We start from the raw sequence: 24903 nt of genomic DNA on the forward strand, positions 1-24903 counted from the left end.
ACGCTGTAATTGTTAACAATGAAATATTGATACATACTGCAATACAGATGAATCTTGAAAACATTATGCTAAATGAAATAAGCCAGTCACAGAGGACTATATCATGTAACATTTTTTATATGAAACGCCCAGAATGGGCAAATATTACACAGACAGAAAGTAGACTAGTTGTTTAGGGATGGGGAAAGCCGGAAAAAAATGGGAATGACCACTAATGGGTACAGGGTTTCTTTTCGGAGTGATAAAAATGTAGTAAAACTAACTGGTGATTGCTGCAGGACTCTGTGAATATACTAAAATCTATAAACACATAAATTGTATGGTATGTTAATTCTTTTTTTTGAGACAGAGTCTTGCTCTGTTGCCAGGTGCCAGGCTGGAGTGCAGTGGCACAATCTCGGCTCACTGCAACCTCTGCCTCCCGGCTTCAAGCAATTCTCCTGCCTCAGCCTCCCAAGTAGCTGGGACCACAGGCATGCGCCACCACTCCCAGCTAATTTTTGTATTTTTAGTAGAGACGGGGTTTCACCATGTTGACCAGGGTGGTCTCGCTCTCTTGACCTTGTGATCCACCCGCCTCAGCCTCCCAAAGTGCTGGGAATTACAGGCGTGAGCCACTGTGCCCGCCCTGTTAATTCTAACTCAATAAAGCTGTTGTGTAAAACAAATTTAAGTCATTACAATTTTTCAATAGAAAGAGTAAAAAAAGATCAACTAGTTACCTGAGATTTTCTGAATGCTTCTTAAAAATACAAAACCTTTTGCTTGGACGGTTACTATGAAAGCTGGAGAAACAAAAGAGATGGGAATGATTTTATTATACCGTAAGTCACATTAATTTATATTTCAAGTTCATACTTAAATTTCTAGTTTTAAGAAAAGATTATAATGTAAATAATAAAATGCCTGTCATTTCCATTTAATTCAACATTTTGTCTTACATTCCATTTTACCTATTATATTCTAATGACACTATTTTCCCAGGCATATTTTTAGATAATTAGCACTGTACCTTACTATTATGTTAAAAAAGGAAATACTGAAAATTAAGAAAATGTAAAGAGTGGCCGGGCATGGTGGCTCATGCTTATAATCCCAGCACTTCAGGTGGCTGAGGCGGGTGGATCACAAGGTCGGGAGTTAAAGACTAGCCTGACCAATATGGTGAAACCCTGTCTCTACTAAAAATATAAAAATTCGCTGGGAGTGGTGCTGTACCCTTCTAGTCCCAGCTACTCAGGAGGCTGAGGAAGGAGAATCGCTTGAACCCAGGAGACAGAGGTTGCAGTGAGTCAAGATCACGCCACTGCACTCCAGCCTGGTGACAGAGTGAAACATGGTCTCAAAAACAAAAACAAAAAAAGAAAAAAAATGCAAAGAGCATCAAATTCAGTATTTTAATTTATGAAGAGTTAAACAATTCTAAATTTCTGTTAATTACACATTTGTGCTATAATACGAACAGTTATCAACAATAATTCTTTTTTATTACTCTCCAATCTTAACATGTTTGCGCAGGGGATGGGGGGAAGGATCTAAATGATATGGGAAGCAAGCAGTACTTGAGCTAAATGCCACTGTCTATCATCTGTAAATGCAAACATTTAGAGTGCTCCTTGTAATTACTAGTAGACTTTTTCTCTTCTTCTTTTAAGAGATGGATCTCAGTATGTTGCCCAGGCTGGAATCAAACTCCTGGGCTCAAGTGATCCTTTTGCCTCAGCCTCCTGGGTAGCTGAAACTACAGAGGCACACAGTCAAATCTGGCTTTCTAGTAGAGGGCTTTTTATTAAAAATAATAATAATAATGCAGAAATCATGAATCAAAACAGTGCTTCCTCTAAGCACAGAAAAGAAAACCACTAACCAAACTTTGCAGCCCATGATAATAGCTTCTATATGCCCTTTTAATTGCAGTAGAAAAGCTTTCCTGTACTAGAAAGCCAGGACCCGACCAGTAACAAACATCACCTGACAGCTTACAGTAGGTCCCTCCTCACCACCATTGTCCATGCTTCACTTTCTGTGGCTTCAGTTACCCACGTACACTACAGTAAGATGTTTTAAGAGCGACAGCCTACATTCATATAACTTTTATTACAGTACATTATAATTGTTGTGTTATTGTTAATTATCTTACTGTGTCCAGTTTATAAGTCAATCTTTGTTGTATGTAGATGTGTATGTATAAGAAAAAACAGTGTAGTACATAGAGCTTAATACTATCCACAGTTTCAGGCATCCACCAGGGGTCTTGGAACATATATATCCCAGTTGGCAAGGGGGACTACTGTATTTCAAAATGCAGTCTTCCCCGACCAACAACCCCTGCCCCATGACAACCCCTCAAACACACAGAGGGCAGCGGAGCTCAGGAATTTGCTTTAACAAGCATTTTCAGTGATTCATATACAAGCCAAAGTTTGAGAAGTAGCAGCCAACACACCAGTATCTGGGTCAACGGTTACTCTCACATACAAGGTAACTGTCCCCAGCACAACATTAATGTACAGGAAAATATATATACACACATATTCTGGCTAGCTATAATCCCCAGAAAAGAGCCTCAGATTTCTAATAGTCATTTCATCAACCTGGGAGTACTTACTATTAGAGTTTACAAATTTAAGGTGGTATCACAGAAATAAAGGTTTCTTAGAAGAGTATATTGGGAAGTTGGGAAGCCCTCAAATTATATGCAAAAACTTGTATACATAACTGTATTTCTTCAGAGAAATGAATCCACGATTCCTACAAAATGTGCACCAAAATAAGTTATTTTTAAATAAGACTTAAAAACTTGTTAATCTTTCTCTTTGAACAAGCAGACTGTTTTTGGTTTATTTAGCTACTAAATATAAGAGAAGAGAAAATATTACATTACGGGGTCTTTTTGATAGCCGCTTCATCTATCTACAACTTATACCATATCATAATGTTGGTAATTTTAAATTTTTAGTTGCCTGAATTCTGTTCTAGAGTTTCTCATCTATAAAAAGGGATTTCTACCACCTCTTTGATTTACCTGTACTTAATTCCATACTTATAGATTTGTGTATCATAGGAAGGGAAAAGTGAATTCACAGCTCACAAATAAAGAGGAAAAAAAATACCATCCTTCTTCCTATTAGCTCTCCATAAAGGTAATGGCAATATAGAAATAAATCTAAGAAAAGTTTTATATTACGATACAGTAAAAATATAATGTAAAACCTAATTTTAAAACATTCCCTACTTGGTTAACTGACGGTATATAATTACCAAAACTCGTTAAGCTATTCTCTAATAGGTGAATTTTATTGTGTATTAATTATACCTCAAGAAAACTAAGGACAAAAACCTCCTTCAACCATTATTTTCTTCATAATCTTGACTCCATGTAAGTAACAACTTTACTTTCTAAGAAACACAAAAGGAAGAATTTTCTTAGCAATTTTAAGACACTAGAATAGAGGCTGATGATACAGTAACAAAGGCAAGTTGCCTGCCCTAGAGTTTTTGGTTGCTTGGGGGAAGTGTCTGTGGGAGAGAGGGAGCGGCACAGAACGAATGCCCAAAGTAGTTAGGAATTTGATATGGAAAGGTGTGATATTTTCCAGAAATTCTGAACTTCATCCTATCAATGTTAGGAAATCAAAGGATTTTAGGTCAAAGAATGACCTGCCCAGATTTGCCTACAGCAAAAGAAAGGATGAACTAGATAAAAGGGAAAAACTGTAGGCAGAAGACAAGTTATGATGTTATCATAATAGTCCAGCTAACCCTACGATTATCACTTAGTGTCAACACATTTATGTAAAATTTATAATGAAATCAAGCAGATCTTTTAAAAATTCAGTACTCTGTCTTACCTAATGTATAAGAAACAAACTTTTATACTGGCTTTCCTTTTCCTTGGCAATTTTTTAAATCATCCCTCAAAGCCTAAGTGAAATTTACAGAAAATCTTCCTTTATTTCTTGTTTAAAGATTTCATACTTATCTCCTCTGTACTCTCATAGTCATTTGTTTATCACATTAAGCTAGGTAAATTTATCTCTCCTAAATTGTGAAAATTACAATCAAAGACTACCCCCAATCCTAATAATGACAACTTAGAAATTATAGCTATCATTACTTAAATATCTCTTAAGTGCAAATTGTTATTAAGCACTTTAATACATTTTTTCTAATAATCTTGATAACTTTATTTTCAAGAAAAGCAATCTTGAGAATCAGATTAAGTAACCTGTTCAAAGTTCCACACATATATAGTGAAGCTTGGGTTCAAATCCAGTCTTGTTTGATTGTTCACCACCAGCTTGCCATACTTCTTAGCAAATTGTATTAAATACCTTCCTAGTAGGTACATAATGAAATAAATGAACCTGGCTGAAATAAAACTCTGCTACAAAAAAAGAGATACTGGTTACTTATGTTAACTTTAACCTCTTTTATGTAAAGAAAAATGCTCCTTATACATCATTTTGAGAAATAATAGCAATATTATAGAGCAATTTCTATGCATTTTTTCAGATAATTTCTATTACTACCTAAAAGCTGTAAGTAAATATGGTGCAATAATTTAAACAACCGAACCTAAATAATGCTGCTTAAAAAATTACACATTTAATGATGTTTTTCTTTGAAAGGATCTTACTTCAACAATACTCCAACTACTTCAAGATTGTTGAATACCTTCTTTTGAGATTTTATTTAGGACCTTTTATAATTACAACAAGTGATAACTATCACCTGCAGTTTGTAATGCGCTAGGTAATATGATGACTACAAAGACCCCTTCTTCTCAAGGAAATAATGCAGACACAAATAAATATAATAAAAGGCAAAATAGGGCTGGGCATGGTGGCTGACACCTATAATCGCAGCTTTCGGAGGCCGAGCAGGTGGATCACCCGAGGTCAAGAGTTTGAGACCAAACTGGACAACATGGTGAAACCCTGTCTCTACTAAAAATATAAAAATTAGCTGGGTGTGTTGGCAGGCACCTGTAATCCCTGCCACTCAGCAGGCTGAGGGAGGAGAATTGTTTGAACCTCGGAGGATCTTGCCACTGCACTTCAGCCTGGGTGACAGGGCAAGACTCTGTCTCAAAAAAAAAAAAAAAATGCAAAATAGATAAATACTACACAATTCAAAGAAAGTAATGGTTCTGGTGATCAGACATTTAAAAAAAGAAGGTAAACTGAGAGGAAAGAACAAGGCATTTTGGGAACTCACAAAAAATACAGAAAGGTCACTGCAGAAAACAAGCCTGGGGGTGGGCACAGTGGAGGGTTCAGCTATCATCATTGCACTTTAGGAAGCCGGAGTGAGCAGATTGCTTGAGCCCAGAAGCCCAAGACCCACCTAGGCAACACAGAAAAACCCCATCTCTACAACAAATTATCTGAGTATGGTAGTGCATGCCTGTAAGTGCCAGCTACTCAAGATGCTGAAGTGGGAGGATCACCTGAGCCCAGAAGGTTGAGGCTGCAGTGAACTGTGATGGAGCCACTGCACTCCAGCCTGGGTTGGAGTGAGATTTTTTTTTCAAAAAAGAAAAAAAAGAAAGAATATGAATATGGAAGAATCTGTACTCTGTGGAAGATTAACCAACTTACAGGGGTGGATTGGGGCAGGTATGAGACCAGAAGGAAAAAGACCAATTGAGAGGCTACAGTGTTAGTATGGGATAGGAATTAAAGGTTCTAGTGCTTTGGAGAAAATGAGGCTTCTGTATATATAGACCTCAAGAATCAACACTACAAAGGAGAGTTCACCATTCAGCGGGATGCACCTAAGGCAATGAGGGAAGCAAGGGTACTGCTGAAGTTGAGAAAAAGACAAAAAGACCTATCAAACCCTAAAAAGAGTGGCAATGGAAGCTTTTAGTTCCATATGACACTAACACCAAGAGCTACGTGTGATGACAATTAACAAGAATTTCTTGTATATTGCAAAATAATTAGAAGAGTATATTTTGAATGTTCCCAACACAAAGAAATGATAAATGTAGCTGCGCATAGTGGCACACACCTATATAGCTACTCAGGAGGCTAAGGCAGGAGGATCACTTGACCCCAGGAGTTTCAGGTTGCAGTAAGCTTTGATTGTACCACCTAGCACTCTGGAGTGACAATGAGACCCCATTGAAAAGAAAAGAAAAGAAGGAAAGAGAGAGAGAGAGAGAGACAGAGACAGAGAAAGAAAGAAAGAAAGAGAGAGAGAGAGAGAAAGAAAGAGAGAGAGAGAAAGAAAAGAGAGAAAGAAAGAAAGAGAAAGAGAAAGAGGAAGGAAGGAAGGAAGGAAGGAAGGAAGGAAGGAAGGAAGGAAGGAAGGAAGGAAGGAAGGAAGGAGGGAAGGATATATATTGGAAGTGATGAATATCCCAATTACCTAGGTTTATTATATATTATATGGCTGTAACAAAACATTATATGTACTCGACAACTATGAATTATTCTCTATAAAAATTTTTAAATTAATTAATTTCACATGGCTTCAGGAAAATTAAACAAATTAAGTTTTAAAAAGGGAGTGACAATATCAAAGACTAAAGAAGTCACAGAGGAGTAAGAACGAAAAACGGTGAGTAAATGTGGTGATAAGTTCCTAACAGTCTTTACAAGAGGAATGTTCAGTTGGTAGGTGGGGGCAGTACTCAAAGGGTAAAGAAATGAATCACAAGAAAGCTGGCAGCAAACACTTTTACAAATGTTAATGGTAAAAAGGAAGACAAGAAATAAGGAAAATAGGCAGTTGCGAAAAACTGTCCTTTAAAAAAAAATGTTTTAAATACCTGAAAGTGTTTGTAAGAAGGAACCATATAGAGAAAAAGATGAAGATCCAAGTCGACTGAACATGGTCATGGCGAATTCGGGGAGAAAGGAGAGTTAATGGAGAAGTGGGACGTGTCAGATTTTTGAGATTAATATCTGAAGAAGGTAACAGGAAAAATACGTGGGGTTGAAAAGAGTTAACTTTAGGAAAAACAAAAATTGACTACAATTGACTAATTAATAGGCCAGGTTAACAACTGAGAAACTAAAATATAATCTTTAGGGTATTGAAGAAGGATTAAACAAATGCTGAAGGTAAAAATAAAGATCTTTAAAAAGGAAAAAATAGGACCTAAGCATTGTTAAAGTTTCTGAAGTCAGAGTTGATTGAATCAAGCACCGTCTGATAGTCTAGAAGTGAGCACAGAGAAAGTTCAAAAATGAGGTTTAAATCTACCCTGGGCTTCATGCCAAGTGAGCATAACTAAAAATGTAAAGGATTCTGGGACAAAAAGCTGCAATGAAAACAGATGATCCTGGGAGTGAGGGTGACTGCAAAATTAGACGGGTGCTACTAGGCTGGAAAAAGAAGTCAAAGCCCTGAGCATCATGGGGTAATGGAAATCCAAAAGGAATGAACAGTTGATAGAAAGAGATTTAATGGTACTGTAGTTTCAAGAAAAAAAAGACAGTATATAAACTTAAAAGTTGATGTGAAATGCTGGCACTGGAGAAGCAAGATCCCATGAGGTCAGGCCGATCATCAAGAGCAGGAAAAACTGAGAGAACTGCTGAAGCCAGCAAGTAAAGTAGAAGAATCCTGGAAAGCAGTAGTTGATAATGCCCAGAAAGTAACAGAGAAGTCACGTTGTCATCTGCAAGAAACTCACTTATAATACATTGATGCTAATTTTTTTAAAAAAATTGAACAAAGTCACTTTGAATAAGCAAACTATCAGGGTTACATCTAAATAACTTTGGCCTTTTTTTAAAAAAATACAATATTCTGAAGGAATAAACTATTCCCCTAATGAGACCTAAATGGAAGTAATGCAGACTCTGAAGGCTTTTCCTAACATCGTGTAAATGCTAAGTACTCAAATAATCTAAGTGGAATGAATTAATGAAAAAGAACTGCAAAAGTGGCATCATGACTAGAATAGTCTCTCATTTTCACTGAATGAATGCAAGTATAGATGGCCTGACACGTGGATATAAAGACAGCTGGAATACAGAAAGAGAAACAGACTCCTTTGAAAAACCTTCAAGTCTCTCAAAGGGACTGCTTTAAAGAGGATGAGATTTTTTAGTAAACATATTTAAAAATTTTACATTTTGTTGAAAAATAACCATTACTGAAACACCAATGGGACAATAAAAAGTTCCATGGAAAAACTATTTCCCAGCCAGGTACAACAGCTCAGGCCTGTAATCCCAGCACTTTGGGAGGCCGAGGCAGGCAGATCATTTGAGGTCAAGAGTTTGAGATCAGCCTGGCCAATATGGTAAAAACTTGCCTCTACTAAAAATCTAAAAACTTTGCCGGGCATGGTGGCTACTCAGGAGCGACTGGAGTGGCAGAGAGGCAGGAAAATTGCTTGAACCCAGGCAGTGGAGGTTTCAGTGAGCTGAGATGGCACCACTGCACTCCAGCCTGGGAGACAGAATGAGACTACATCTCAAAAAAATAAAAAAGAAAAACTATTTCCCTAACAAACCTATTCTAATTTCATTAGCTTAATTTTTCTCACAATTTTAGTCCCACAATTTCTGGAGTTACTATGCTGAGAAACAGGACCAGGCAATAGCCTAAAAGTTCCTTACTGTTAGATCCTTTTAGCCCCTTGAAGAGTAAAACTGGCTTCCAATAGAGTAACTTTGTTTTCAGAACAGAAACCTGATTGGCCATGAACACATTTAATTCATCTTACCTCATCATATGATTTACATAGGCTTTGCTGCAGCTAGTGTGGTATCTGCAAAAACTACAGTGGACATACGTAGGAAAGTGGTTTGCAAAATCTTTTATTTCGGAACAACACTCAATGCACTTGTGAACGCCCAGACGATACCTTAGGGAGACATAAAAAAGTGATAAAAATACATTTTAAAACAAAAATACTAAGGAAGATCTTTATTAATGTTCTGTTAACTAAAGTATAAAGTTTTTATACTTAAGTTTAAATTATATTGTATATCAGGAATAAAAGATTACCTTAAATTCCTCAGTGCTGTATTAACTTTACTTTTTTTATTGCTACTAGCCAATGTGCTTTGTTTCTTTTGCATATTAGAGATTTTTGATTTGTATTTAGATTTACTTCCATTAGGCTTACTTGTATTAGGTTTACTTGTGTTGCATTTGATTGTATTAGGTTTACTTGTACTAGATTTTGGAGGATTTTTAGCAGTTATATTTTTAGTCCTTGGTGGTGAGAGCTGAAGGGTAGAAGCACTTGCACTAATGGAAGGTGTAGGTGAAGCTCCTGATTGCAGAGGTCCAACTGAAGCTCGAATAGTAACCTACAAAAACAATGAGAATATTTGCTTTAAGAAATTAATCATTACATTAATATTAAAATATGGTACAAAAAATAGTTAAAAATCAAGAATTTTGAAGAAAGCACATATAATCAGGTAAGTCTCCCATTTATTCTAAATGTTCAAACCATTAAATGATATTAAACGTGAAATTCGGTTGTAATATTACATTTTTGTATTGATATCAGTTATATGTTAACACAGTTATCTTAGGAGTTAATACAAATTATATGAATATAAAAGAGCAAATTTCATAGCTATTTTTTATGCCCTGATATAACTTTAAGAAATTCAAACATAGAGCTCAAAATTTAAATCTCAAAGCCTGAAAAATAACTCTAGAAAGGCCTAAATTACCCTTTAACAATTATTGAAAACAGATCTGCAGTAAATGTGATCTCCTCTTTCCAGGGCTCAGTGCCCAAGATTTATGCTTACAAATGTTATGGGAGGAGTTACATCAATTTATTATACTAGGTGGAGAGCTAAATAATATTCCGAATTTTCTTAAAGTAAATTAATACAGAGTTCATTATTTAGGATCCAGAATGAGAAAATGTTTAATTATATCTGTTGGTTGACAATGAAAAACACAAGTGCCTACCAACACTCTAGTTAATCATTTGACTATACCCTCCTCCTGTATTTGAGGAACAGTTGATAAGTAAGTCCTATGACATACATGTGCTGGGGTTACATACAATAGCACTGGACTAGGAATCAAAAGACCTGCCTAGTCATGTGACCTTGAATAAGGAACTTATCTTCTCTAAGCTTCTTCACATCTATAATACGGGGTAATATCTGCCTTATTAACCTCAGTGGATTGTAGTAGGAATTAGACAACAGAATGTATGAAAAAGTACACTGAAAGTTTAATTCTAAGGAGCTATAAAAACATTTAGTATCATTATCATTAATATTATTATTATTAATAAGGGAAAAAATGAGAGAGTACTGCACTGCTTACATTAATGTTCTGCATGTCTAGTCCCAGCATGAAATGAATGGACTGTAGGGAAGGATGCTGGATAGCGTCTCTTGCTATCATGTCTTCAGAGCATGGCTGTATACTGTTTTAGTTAATTCAAATAACAGACATACCCACATTCAAAGGTAAGTACCCAAAGCCAAAAATAAATGTTTTGGGGATTATTTCAGTTTGGATTATCCATGCCTCTGTTTCCCTCCACTGGAGCAAATATTCAAGAGCTGACTGTATACAAAGAAGTCAGAGAAAACAGATGTATATAAGGCAAAAAGGGAAAAGCAAATTACAGTCATCAGTATGCAGTCAGACATGTTTGCTCACTTAAAACACAAGGCTCTCCAGCAGGACAACTTGCTTCTCAGAGTAAACTTAGTATAACAACTGCAACAAACATCTGAGAACCTATGGCACTCAAGGCACCATACCAGATGCTGAGAACACATGATTCCTGATCTCAAACATCTTATGGTTTAGCAACTAAAATCAACATATACACTTTCAACTGAAAGCTCAAAAACAGCCAATAAAATACTGAAACAACCCAGTGACCCAGGAAAAGTTAACTGAGTTGTGCTTTTTAAAAAGGATGACTACTCTAACCTAACACTTATCACTAAACTCAAAACACTGGTTAGAAGTTTTTCCTTCTATGCATAAAATTAAAACCTAAAATTAAAGTCTGAGCAAAAATCTGAAGTCATTAAAAAATACATTCAATAGTTAAAGCTGTACAGGAGTTAATTTCTCTTGTCATGCAAAATGTTAAAATGCAGTATACTTTAACTCACTTTTGTTCCAGGAGGCAATCCTTCTAGTTGTTTAGGTTTTACAAATGTTCGATGGTGTTGAGTCTTATGATCCATTTTCTCCTTGCATGTCAAAAACTGCAGCCTGCATTTTGTACAACGATGTATTCCTTTTTTCTGTTTAGGGAAAAAAAGAGAAAAGGGGGAAAATAATTTCAACAACCACAAATCCTGTGTCCTGAAACTACTCTGACTTAATTTTAATGATAACCAAACAATGTAAAACCTAGCAATTTAGCATCTCCAATCACAAATAATATCAAAATACCTCATTTTAAGTAAGTCGGTACATTACTATTTGGGTTTCAAAAGTGTTTGGCTACTATGTAGGAACTGGACATAAAAGTTCTATCAAAAGGTTCTAATAAAACTTAATTGTGATGAGAAAGCTCTTTCAATTACAAACTTGAAATAAACATGATACTGTGAAAATTAGATGTACTGTGTTTTTATCCTAGAAAAAGTAAATTATTTCTAATTTTTGCCAATACTAGTTAGTTAAAAAGTTGGTAAAATAAACTCTCTAAAACCAAATAAATTTAACCAAACATTTCAAAGCAGGTTATTTTATAGAAATGGTTATACAAACCAATGCTGTCCAATAATACCTTTTACAATAATTAAATATGCTGGAGAGGTACTGTCCAACACAGTAGCCACTAGTTACATGTGGTTATTGAGCACCTGAAATGTGGCTACTGTGACTAAAGAACTATATTTTAAATATTGTTTAATTAATTTAAATCTAAAAAGCCATATGTGGCTAGTAGCTACTATATTAGACAATGTGGATAAGGAGGCATAAAACAGAACAACTGAACTTACTGATTGAGAACCCCTGGAATGAGTCCCTCCTCAAACCCATTATTCTACAGATGGGGAATAGGACCCAAAAAAAAATTGAAGGCACTTCCCCATAGCTAGTTAGTGACATTACTAGACTCCTGATCCAGCGTTCTTTCTACTACAGATTATCAACTGCAATTTTTATCCTCATTAATATATTTTTATATATAATGGTTTTAGAGAAACCACTCCTTTGTAATTATATGTTGTTTTACATGTATGTATATATATATATATATATACATACACACACACACATACACATAATTATACAACATATAATTACAAAGGAATGCTTGTCCACTTAAATACAACTAATTATTTATTTATTTTTAACTTTTAAGTTCAGGGTACACGAGCAGGATGTGAAGGTTTGTTACACAGGTAAACATGTGTCCTGGAGTTTTTTTGTGCAGATTATTTCATCACCCAGGTATTCGTTAGTTATTTTTCTTGATCCTCTCTCTCCTCCTTCTCCCTGCCTTCTGGTAGGCCCAAGTATGTGTTGTTACCCTCTATGTGTACATGTGTCCTCATCATTTAGCTTCCACTTATAAGTGAGAACACGTGGTATTTGATTTTCTGCTCCTGCATTAGTTTGCTAAGGATAAGGGCCTCCAGTCCCATCCATGTCCCTGCAAAGGACATGATCTCATTCTTTTTTATGGCTGCATGGTATTCCATGGTATATATGTACCACATTTTTTTATCCAGTCCACCACTGATGGGCATCTAGATTGACTGCATGTCTTTGCTATTGTGCTTAGTGCTGCAAAGAACATATGTGAGCATGTGTTTTAACAGAATGATTTATATCCCTTTGGGTATATACCCAGCAATAAAATTGCCGGGTAGAATGGTATTTCTGTCTCTAGGTCTTCAAGGAATTGCCACTCTGTCTTCCACAATGGTTAATTTACAATCTCACCAACAGTATAAAATCACTCCTTTTTCTCCACAACCTTGCCAGCATCTATTATTTTTTGAACTTTTAATAGTAGCCATTCTGACAGGTTTGAGATGGTATCTCACTGTGGTTTTGATTTGCATTCCTCTAATGATCAGTGATGTTGAGCTTTTTTTCATATCATTGTTGGCCACATGTATGTCTTCTTTTAAGAACTGTCTGTTCATATCCTTCGCCCACTTTCTAATGGGATTGTCCTCTTGTAAATCTGTTTAAGTTCTTTATAGATGCTAGATATTAGACCTTTGTCAGATGCATAGTTTGCAAAAATTATCTCCCATTCTGTAGGTTGTCTGTTTACTCTGTTGATAGTTTATTTTGCTGTGCAGAAGCTCCTTAGATTAATTAGATTCCATTTGCCAATTGTTGGTTTTGGTGTCTTTGTCAAGAAATCTTTGCCCATGCCTATGTCCTGAATGGTATTGCCTAGGTTTAATTTTAGGGTTTTTACAGTTTTGGGATTAACAGCTAAGTCTTTAATCTATCTTCGGTTAATTTTGGTTTATGATATAAGGAAGGGGTCCAGTTTCAATTTTCTGCCTATGGGTAGCCAGTTCTCCAAACATTTATTGAGGAGGGAATCCTTTCCCCATTGCTTGCTTTCATCAGGTTTGTCAAAGATCAGATGGTTGTAGATGTGTGGTTTTACTTCTGGGTGCTCTATTCTATTCCATTGTTCCCTGTGTCTGTTCTTGTACCAGTACCAAGTTGTTTTGATTACTATAGCCCTACAGTATAGTTTGAAATCAGGTAGTGTGATGCCTCCAACTTTGTTTTTCATAGTATTGCCAAGGTTATTTGGGCTTTTTTTGGTTCCATAAGAATTTTTAAATCGTTTTTCCTAGTTCTGTGAAGAATATCCATGGTAGTTTACTGGGAATAGCATGGAATTTATTAATTACTTTGGGCAGCAGGGCCATTTTCACAATATTGATTCTTCCTAGCCATGAGCATGGAAAGGTTTTCCATTTGTTTGTGTCATCTCTGATTTCTTCGAGCAGTGGTTTGTATAACAGTTCTCCTCATAGAGAGCATTCACTTCCCTTGTCAGCTGTATTCCTAGTTATTTCATTCTTTTTCTGGCAATTGTGAATGGGAGTTCACTCATGATTTGGCTCTCAGCCGTACCTGTTGTTGATATCTAGAAAAGCTAGTGATTTTTGCGCACTGATTTTGTATCTTGAGACTTTGCTGAAGTTGCTTATCAGCTTAAAAAGCTTTTGGGCTGAGATGATGGGGTTTTCTAGGTATAGAATCATGTCATCTGCAAAGACAGATAGTTTCCTCTCTTCCTATTTGAATTCACTTTCTTTCTTTCTCTTGCCTGATTGTCCTGGCTAGAACTTCCAATACTATGTTGAACAGGAGGAGTGAGAGAGGGCATCTTTGTCTTGTGCTGGTTTTTAAAGGGAATGCTTCCAGTTTTTGCCCATTTAGTAAGATATTGACTGTGGGCTTATCATATATGTCTATTATTTTTAGGCATGTTCCTTCAATACCTAGTTTATTGAGTTTTTAAATGAAGAGATACTGAATTTTATTGAAAGCCTTTTCTGCATCTATTGAGATAATCATGAGGTTTTTGTCTTTGGTTCTGTTTGTGATGAATCACATTTATTGATTTGTATATGTTGAACCAACCTTTACATCCTAGGGATAAAGCCTACTCAATCATGGTGGATAAAATTTTTGATGTGCTGCTGGATTCAGTTTGCCAGTATTTAAATGAGGATTTTTATATCAATGTTCATCAAGGGTATTGGCCTGAAGTTTTGTGGGTTTTTTAAAACAACCACTTATTTATAAAAATCAAACTAAATAATATATAGGGAAGAATCTAGCACAGTTCCTGGCATACAAGCAAGCACTTCGTAAATAAAAATTCTTTATAAAATTCAAAGCAACATATAAATATGTGTTACAATTCTATTAATAGCTGCATCTTAAGACTTTTTTTTTTTTTAACACAAGGTCTCACTCTGTCACCCAGGCTAGAATGCAGTGGTGTAGTCTTGACTTACTACAGCCTCGACCTCCTAGGCTCTTAAAAGTATTTTAGAAGTGTGATACACTGGATTACATCACAGGTACGGGCAATTCAAACAAATTCACTTATATGTGCACAAGGAAAAGGAGAAAAAGGAGAGAAAATCTGACCAAGAAACAGATACGAAAACAGAAGAGCAGGAAAAAAGTTCACCAGAGTTGAGTTCCCAGAAGCCTTTTCTCTATATGTAACCACTCAGTTGATTACATCATCCAGTTTCGTGGTTTTACATACCATCTAAACAACTGCCTACTTAACGTTGCCACCTGATGTCTAATATGCTTCTCAAATCTACCCAAACAAAACTGAACTCAAGATTTCCTTCCTATATCCCTGTTCCCCTCCTCCTAAAAACTCCTCTGTTCCTTCTTCAGTCTTCCCCATCTCAGTACATGAAACTCCATTCTTGCAATTGCTCAAGACAAAAAATTTAATCTCTCTCTCTCTTACATCCCATGTCAAACACATTAATAAAATCTGTCAGTTCTACCTTCAAAGCCATTCATAATCTTTCCACTTCTCATTACCTCCAACCATTGCTACCATACCAGCCCAAGCCACTTACCACTTAAAAACTTTCTTTGTTCTCCCCTTAATGTCCTGTCTTTCCTATGGGCTTTTCTCTTCTTAGCCTCCAGTAATAAAAACACGGCACATCTTTCACATACTTAAAAACGTCTAGTGCCTTTCCAAAGTCTTGGCTGTGGCTTACAAAGCTCCACATGAATTGGTCCACATTCTATTGTTAGAACCTCATCTCCTGTTATTCTTCCTTCTATTAATTTACTCGGCTTCAGCCACACTGACCTCCTTGCTACTTTGTGACCATCCCAGGTATACACTCAATTCACTGACTATATAATGTTACGTCTCCCAGGTAATTCACATGGCTTACTCCTTTACATCCTTCAGAGAGGGCCATGTTTGAGCATCCTTTATACAACACCCTTTTTTGACCACTCCTCCACTCCTACCACCTCCCCAATCTTTAACACTCCTCATCTTCCACATTTTCCTCCCACAGCACTTATTGCCAGTATACACATTCTAACACAAACACACAAATGTATTATCTTTCTCTACTATAATGTAAATTCTAGAGGGCACAAACATGGCTTTGTTCGCTGCTATATGATATCTAAAGCAGCCCCTGGCACATAATAAGGCATTCAGTAAATATTTCTTAACTGAAGGGTGAGTCAGAAAAGAGATTAAGAGAGAAAATACATATGAGTAGCATGTGCAATTTAGTTCAAAATATCTACCTTTTCATTCAATGAACATTTGTCCAGAGTCCTAAGGTAGAATATATTAATCTACTAGTCCCTTAGTTGGACTCAAGTCTTACACATCTCACTTAGGTACACATGCATTTCGACACACCAAGGGTGATGAAGATACAACACTATGTTCAATAAAAGAAACAGTGATCTATTCCAAGTATAAAGAAACAAATATCTGTATTAAATTTTTTTTATCAGTATACTATATTGTTTGGGAGACTTCAGAGATTTATATTTAATTTTTACTATATGTAATCTCTACCTTTAGACCTAATGCCAACGTGAAATCCAACACTGTGGTAGAACAGTAAAAGCTTGGACACTGAAGTCAAACTTTTAACTCAGCCTTTTATTAGACAATACAACACTAGGCAAATTACTTTCTCTAAAGCTCTGTCTCCTCATCCATAAAACAGAAATAATAATATACATATAGTGGTTGAGAGGATTAAACAAGAAAATGCATGTAAAGTGCCAGCTGCTGCCGTAAGGTAAGTAATTAGGGTATGTTAACTGCTTGTTTTATTAAAGCTCTAATGAGCATATTTAACACATCTGGAATTGCTACAATATTTCTTGAAAGTCACACAAACTGGGTTATTAACTTTAAAATCACTAAAGACATAATATAATCTTTAAAAACAGTTACAACTGAGTTCTTCAAAAATAATGAAATGAGGCATGGAGTCAACTATTCTGGTTGTTCAATACTTCGGTAATAATGACACCTTACAGGTTTATAATCCCGCTCAGCTATGGTTTTCCAGTCTTATAAATAATTACACGAATTGTAAATACCTTCAAGGATGCCCAATGATCCTTCTTATTAATGGATTGCCTCCTCTTTAATGCTGGCTGTCTACCTCCCAGGCACTCCAAACCAAAAAGAAAACTGGCAGCCATGGCAAGTTAAAACATAAAATGCAGGGCATGATGACTTGCTTATACATCACACAGTCCACATAGCGGGTCCCCAAATCTCTGTCATAGTTATCATTCTTCCCACATCTCTATCTCACTCTATGGTCCGGCAAAGCACCTAGGAAAGATTATGTTTAAAAGCCCCATCATGCACTAGAGCTACTGCCTTATACTTCATTCTCCCTTTCAAAATTAAACTCCAAAGATGAAATATAGAGTATCAGGAACAGTGTTTTCCAAACTCTGTTCATCAAGAAATGTTAATAGGTACTGTGCAAATAAAGTGATCAATAGTCAAATAAGTTTGGGGAATGATACATACTACATCCTTTCTCGGAGATTTACAATGTCCATTGGCATATTAAAAGTTCTGAGAAGTCCTGTTTTAAAAAACACAAAACTGCTTGATTTTATAAACCCAGGCATTTAACAAATTTATTTAGCAGTGATGATTTGGGGGAAAATATCTATTAACAACTGATGGAACACTGTTGGGGAAACCCTAGAATAGAAGATCTTGCCAGAAACTCTCAAGGATGGGTGGCAGCCCAGTCACAACACAGGTGATCCCAAATTGACCTAGAAATTCTACTTTTATGATCTTCTCCAATTTAAAACTTCAAGTCAATTTCATGATTAACTAACAACTGAAAGTGACAGCAAAGTTAGTACCAATGCTGAATAAATTGGCATGTCAATTTAATCAATAATAGAGAATGTACTGTTTGTAGTGAGTTGGCAAAACTTGACTGCATGTTCAGATTCGGTAAATCCATTGGATTCTAATTTTGGCAAAGGCACTGTTGTTCTTTCAAGCACTCAAGTATAGGATTCGTGTTGCATCAAAATTTTTAGTCCAAACAAAAGATGGTTTAATTGCTTCAGGAAAAGAGCCAATAAGCATAATAACAGAATTCAAGGGAAGGGTACAAGCACTAAGTACAAGCACTGAGTTCCAAAATTATATAGCAAAATTGGTGGAAGCCATCCAGGGAACAAGTGATGATCTAAATATATTTCTCTGGCAGAATTAATACATTGATCAATAAGCATCACTACTATTCCCATAGTCACACGACTATAAAAGACAATTCCAGGTCAATGATGACAATATGTCTTCTCATAATGATAAGGGGTTAGAAAGTTTGAAGAGCAAAAGGAAAATAAGATTATAAATCATCTATCTTTTCTTTTTCAGTTCAAACTCATTTCTTCCCCTTGTCCTGAGAATACTCTTCAAAATCATTCTCATATCTACCTTTAGACCCCAAAATATTAAATTTTTGGATATTCCACTCACTTTTTTTCCCCTCTCATCATAGGCTTCCTATTTCTAGCTATCTTTCAGAATTTATATTATTTATGACCCACACCATCACCAGAAAGGAAGTAAGGAAAAGAAGTGGAAATTTCACAAGCAAACATAAAGCATAATAGTGTCATTTGGAACCACTTTGCTTCCCTTGCAAAACAAACCTACAGATGCTCCAAGTCATAATCAGTGTTTTCACTAAGACAAAATAAACAAATAAGAACTGATGATCTCACCTGATGTTTCATATAATGATGCATATATGGCGTTGCAATTTTAATAACTTTGAGGCAAAATGGACATAGCAAATTCTTAGTGTTTTCATGGGATGTTCTAAAATGAGTTTCTACATCAGCAAATGATGATGATCTATAATTGCAAACCTAAAAATAGAAAGAAGGCTTAGTTTAACTTGAAAATTTGTAACTGATATGCAATTACAAAGTAACAATAATTTACAATTTGCCAGGAGAACATTATGCAGCCAAGAATCTCACTGAGGCAACACCAGAAGATCATCTTTGAGACATTAAATGTAGCTTTCAAAGTCAAGGGATATATCCCAAAACACAACTAGATCCCCTTCCCTTTATCAGATCTTTTTATCTATCACCTTCTGTCTTGACTTGAGTTTTCAAGCTTTGGCAACTCTTGCCCTATAAGATGTTTTCCTGCTACATGAAACAGCATTCTCCTTTAGATTATCAATGGTCTCCAGGTTTATGACAGTGGCAATTTATTTTTTCCTTGCTTTCTTCTTCCTTGAAATTCTGCAAAAATGCTTTTACCAAAGCATGTGGTAAGGTTCTTTGTAACTAACAGCACTTTGTATTTCCCTTGTATGCCTACATTCTTCCCTATATAGTACAGTTAAGTCCATATGTTTGTTTTTCTACAACAGGATTCATCTTTGTCCAGTACAGGGATGAGCAGAACAAACAAAAGCCTGTAGACCAAACCCTCATATGAGGGATAAGTTATGCCAAGTTCTGCATAAGTTTGCTGACCGCTGGTCTAATAGGCTTAAATATTATAACCAAAACAACAAACAAACTTAACACTTAAGAAAACAATAAAAGGTATGTGTACCTGGCAGACATATGGCATTTCACCAGGTTTATGATTGTCCTTCATATGTTGTAAAAGAACATGTTCTGTTTCAAATGACAATTCACAGATTTTGCAAATAGCTAAATGTGGGAGAGAAACAGTATTATAATATTTCACCCATTCATATAAAAATTCATTGTATGCATCTATATCAACAATAACAGCAGTAGTGGCAGTCGTCAACAGTTAAACAGCTTGTTAACTAATTAACTAAGTCCAAAGAACAGTTCTAAGCACTCACATTACCTCACCTACATTAACTCACTTAACTCCTATTAACAATCCTACAAGGAAGGTATTTATATTATCCCCATTATTCAAATATAAAGTAACATGGCTAAAATCTTGTACCTATATTAAGAGACAGATCTGGGATTTAAAACCAAGCCATCTTGCTCCAAAATCTGTTTTTTTGTTTGTTTGTTTGTTTGTTTTTTGTTTTTGTTTTTTTGAGATAGTGTCTTGCTCTGTCACCCAGGCTGGAGTACAATTGCATGATCTTGGCTCATTGCAACCTCCGTTTCCTGGGTTCAAGTGATTCTCCTGCCTTAGCTTCCCATGTAGGGGGGATTACAGGCATGCATCACCATGCCCAGCTAATTTTTGTACTTTTAATAGAGACGGTTTTGCCATGTTGGCCAGGCTGGTCTCGAACTCCTGGCCTCAAGCGATCTCCCAACATTGGCCTGTCAAAGTGCTGGGATTACAGGCATGAGCCGTCGAACCTGGCCTGTGATTTTAAACTACAACTGTAGCTCTGTTTCCTATTAAAGTTTAAATGAAGAGCACTGAATTCATATTTAAAATATATGATACCAGGCTCCTAATTTAGTACCCAATATATAATGCACAGGTTATGTCAATGCAGTCACCATAATGAATTATTTGCAAGAGGAACTTTATTATTAGTAACTAATTTTATTTAAAAGTTTGTAACTGTTAAAACTTGGCCTTTTCAATTTTGCCCTCAAATTCCAAAGTCTATTTCTTATTTTCATTTTTCTAACAGACTTCTTAAGGTTTTCTTGGTATATTATCAAAATCAATAATATGGAATATTTAAATGTACTGGTAACTTACTAGAAAATTCATGGGGGGTATGTGTACTTTCGATGTGACACTGCAGCTGAAATGGTGTGGGAAACTGACGGTAGCAGTGCTGGCAGGTGGTATGGTTTTCCCAGCTCTCACTGCTCTGCTTCTCAAGTTCCAAGTGGTGTTTCATGTGGTTCATAAACCTATAAATGGTTGTCAACAGGTGCAAAACTTGAGATTTAAAAACAAAAAGGAAATCTCACAAACAAGAATCTAACCTAAATCTTAAAAATATAAATGTATTACTCTTAATTATCAAAAGTCTTAAAGTTGTGTAGGAAAGTATGCATTTTTAAATAATCACTTTCTTTAAGTGGCTAAATAAACATCTTTTTATCTTTGCTTTAAAATAATTCATTAATGCAATTAATCCAAAAGATCACCAATTTGATATAACTCTCAATCATTAATTCAGATTACTTTTTAAAAATTTAGATAAAATAGCGGGCTTCTGATCCATATTTGAAATCCTATTTACATTTTAAAATAAAATACTAAAAGAAAGGAAACCCTATCACCAAAGGCAGCTACAGAGTCAGGAGGAAATCTTTTAAGGCCTTGAAAATATACAATAGATTCCAACTGCTTAAATGACAAATTAGTGGTATTTTTACTTGTATCTTGGTTTCTAAATCCATGTAATAGCAGTTTTAATGCCTACAATTACAAGAACCTTTTGTTTTATTTAATGATACTGTTACTGTTAGCAGAGACTGTTCATCTTAACTACATTTTTCAGTTTTACATTCTGCTACTTCAGCTTCCCTAAAAGGCTTCTTCTGAGCAGGAACTACAACCTTCAGTGGCAAAGGGTGCAATATAAATGGTAACACTTATTTAAAAGAGCTTACTGAAGTTATTTGTTGAATTTGAGAGTAAAGTTATTCAATAAAAACCGTAATTTTTAGACTACGTCAACTGTTAACAATTATTCACTTTGAGTCCCTAAAAGAAATTATCTTGAAACTAAGTGATAATGCCATCAATCTTGATAGCAATCACCACGAAGATTATGATACATGTCTCTTCACAAATTTACGGCTCTGCTACTCTTTAGAGTGGGCTCTGATACACCTTGAAATATCCTTTCCTCCTTCGGTTTTCACACCAGCTCTACAAATGCCTACAGAAAATCCCAGTCTTGGTTAAATATTTACATATAGAGTAATAATGGTCACAAGCCACTGAACTTTCAGCTCACAACTTTCACCACTTAAAGTCTATTTACATAAAATGATCCCTTAAGCAATTCACTTTTCCCCAATTATTAAATGAGTTCCATCAGGAGATCACACTTCTCAACCCAACAGAAATTAGGAAAACGGCAAAACCTCTTGCAAGGATGTTCACAGAACAAGATATATCTAACTATTTTTAGTGACACTCAATGTAGGAAAAAAACCTTATATCACAGTATGTTGATAAGGCAAACAATAGAAATGCTAAGCTATCAATTTCTTATTCTCTATAAATATCAAGTTGCCTTCCTAGTTTTTACTGGTAAAGTAAAATATTATATAATACATTTAACTTCTTTGTTCATTAAGGTTACATTTACTAAATGATCAGTAGTTTTTAAAATGCTCAGTTCCTGGATATTATCAGATACAGTTTTTTTAAAATCTGTAAATATTCTGAAAATCTAGACATATGTAGCTAGTCTTCATAAAAAATAACAAAAAATGAATTTTTCATTTTGAGACACCTTCACTCTGTTGCCCAGGCTGGAGTGCAGAGGTATGATCACAGGTCAATGCAGCCTTAACCTCCCACCTCAGCCCAACAAATAGCTGGGACCACAGGTGCACGTTACCACGCCCAGCTAACTTTTGTATTTTTTCTGGAGATGAGGTTTCGCTGTGTTCCCCAGGCTGGTCTCGAACTCCTTTGCTAAAGCAATCATCTGCCTCAGCCTCCCAAAGTGCTGGGATTACAGGCATGAACCACCAGGCCCCGCCTCATTTTTGTGTTTGATATTAAATGGGCTAATCTTAAGGCCAAAAAAAAAAAAACTACTGAGAGATAACTTATAATCCCATATTTCAATACAAGAAATTAAGTCAATGAATCACATGGCTCTGCATTTTAACATATTTGCTAACATGACTTTCTGATGTCATGTTATAATGGAAGTAAAGTTCTACTGCAACACTGTTTCAGTGTTTTATCTAAAAATAAAATTTCCCTTCTGTTAAACTACTGCAACCATTAGCTATTGATGGCTCTTAAAGCTTGATAAAAGGAGGTAAGAAATAAGAAAACTCATATAAAACAAGATAAATGTGAAAGAACTTTGCAAATTATAAAGCACTATCATAAAGAAACAATTAATAATTGTTATAGGTATATATCACCATGTATTTCAGGATTTTATATAGGCTTCTTTTTGGACCCACAAACCCACAGGAAAATAAATAAATGCTGAACTCAGAAGTAACTATAGGTGTTTTGAAATGCTAATTACAGATGATAGTTACCAAGAATAAACACAAAGTCATCAGTATATGAATATGCTTGTACACACATGCACAAACACACTAGATTACTTTGAAATGCACCCAAAAAAATCAAATAGTTCTAAGAAAGATGAAGAGATACATAAAAAAGCAAGTATAGTAAAATGTTAATGGTAAAATCAAAGTGGTAAGTGTACAAGGGTCCAGTGTGAAATTTTCAAAATTGCTTAATATTTGAAAATTTTTATAGCAAAGTGATAGATAAAACCTTATCAAATATAAATATCAGGCTACATAATCAACAAATAATATCATTTAATGTCTTATTACTTTTCTCTTGTTACTAATTTATATAGAATGATAGTTTCAAAGATTACAACTCAACCATTATGAAGTGTAAATTTCTAATATTTAATGCATTCATATAAAAATCTTCAAAATTCTACTGAGGGAATTGAATCTCTAATATTTAAAGGTGTTAAATTTTAAAATCAAAATAGACATGTTTCCTAGAACTGATACATCTCTAAAACAGGTAACTTTTCCTGCAAGATAAATGTTCTAAAAATTATAAATATAAATTGAAAGATTTGAGCATTACAAAGATTAGTATGGAGGAGCTCAAACTGGACAAACATAGAGTGGTTCTTCTTAAAATGTGAAGAAATATAAAATTTCAAAGGCAACTAGAAAATAAAAAATGTCTAATAAAAATTCAAAGATCACCACTAAAACAGAAAAAAGAAGTTTATTTTGTCTTAAGTTAAAATGAAATTTGTCCTTTCATAAGCTATGCGAAAGAAACACAACTAACTGAATCCGAGAGTCAAACTCCACAACACAAGAAAGGACAAAAGCTTTTCAAAAAGAGAATCTGCCTTTATTCTTAGTAGAAAGTATTAAAATTGCTTATCTAGAATAGCACAGAAAACACAAGATAAAGGCTTAACGTTTTTATTTGCAGCATTTCAATTTTCAGTAGAAATAAAAATAAGTATTTACATACCTAATGTTATTTTTTAGAATTTTCAAGCAACTGAAGCATTTAAAGGTTGTGTGAGTCTTCTGTTCTTCCTGGACATCTCCTTCATGTTTTCCATAATAAAAGTCATTAACTAACATGATCAATTTTCCTTTCTCTGAATCAATAGTTGTGTTTTTATTTACTGTACTTGAAAATTCTGTTTTAGCCAGTCCCAAAAAGTTATTTATCATGTCTGGACAACAATACTGAAAGAGAAAAAAAAATACAAGCCTTATTTATTCTTTAAAAAAACACATACCAAAAAGTGATTGTGTGTTTACACCTAAGGCCAGACGATTAAAACTATGCTAGAAATATATCTGAAAAAATAGTCACCAAAAATTTGTGGTCCATATACAGATTCTAAAAATTCAAATAATAAACACCTATTATCTTAATTTAAAAATTCAAAAAGAAATGAGAAACCCTAAAACCAAGACATGGCTGTAGTTCTAACAGCTTTATGCTTGCAATTTGCCTTTTTAGATGTAAATATTTAATAATAATTTGTTCCTTAACCAAAAATCATTCATCTCATGTCCTTGTCAAGATGTACAGAAAGAAAATATTTACATGCCTTGATGTATTTAATTATCAAGTGATATACAAAATTTCATAAAGCCTGGTTGGGGAATACTTATACAAAAATTATATAATATAGAATAGTCTCCCTAATTAGAAATGTGGATAATCTTATGTCCCAAATGTAAAATTGTCAAATTATACTACACAGTCTATAAACA

At 34.9% G+C, this 24903-nt stretch overlaps 1 protein-coding gene across 41 annotated transcripts in view; it reads right to left on the bottom strand.

Annotated features, from left to right (window-relative positions):
• ZNF280D (zinc finger protein 280D) overlaps positions 1-24903 on the bottom strand; it is a 105291-nt gene that overhangs the window by 32980 nt on the left and 47408 nt on the right. For 31 of the 41 annotated variants that reach the window (XR_013520626.1, XR_013520625.1, XR_013520628.1 and 28 more), the window contains 8 exons: positions 24143-24366; positions 20666-20823; positions 19565-19665; positions 18712-18858; positions 11082-11216; positions 8977-9284; positions 8693-8833; positions 723-785 (listed from right to left, as the gene is read on the bottom strand). Coding sequence is in view for 37 of the 41 variants with exons in the window: in XM_078333209.1 (XP_078189335.1) it covers positions 723-785; positions 8693-8833; positions 8977-9284; positions 11082-11216; positions 18712-18858; positions 19565-19665; positions 20666-20823; positions 24143-24366 (1277 nt within the window). In the remaining 4 variants the exon portion in view is untranslated. The remainder of the gene's footprint in view (positions 1-722; positions 786-8692; positions 8834-8976; positions 9285-11081; positions 11217-18711; positions 18859-19564; positions 19666-20665; positions 20824-24142; positions 24367-24903) is intronic. The other 10 variants (XM_078333213.1, XM_078333212.1, XM_078333211.1 and 7 more) reach the window with 1 other exon arrangement.

This window comes from Callithrix jacchus, chromosome 8 (genome assembly GCF_049354715.1).
Source record: "Callithrix jacchus isolate 240 chromosome 8, calJac240_pri, whole genome shotgun sequence".
Taxonomy (NCBI): domain Eukaryota; kingdom Metazoa; phylum Chordata; class Mammalia; order Primates; family Cebidae; genus Callithrix; species Callithrix jacchus.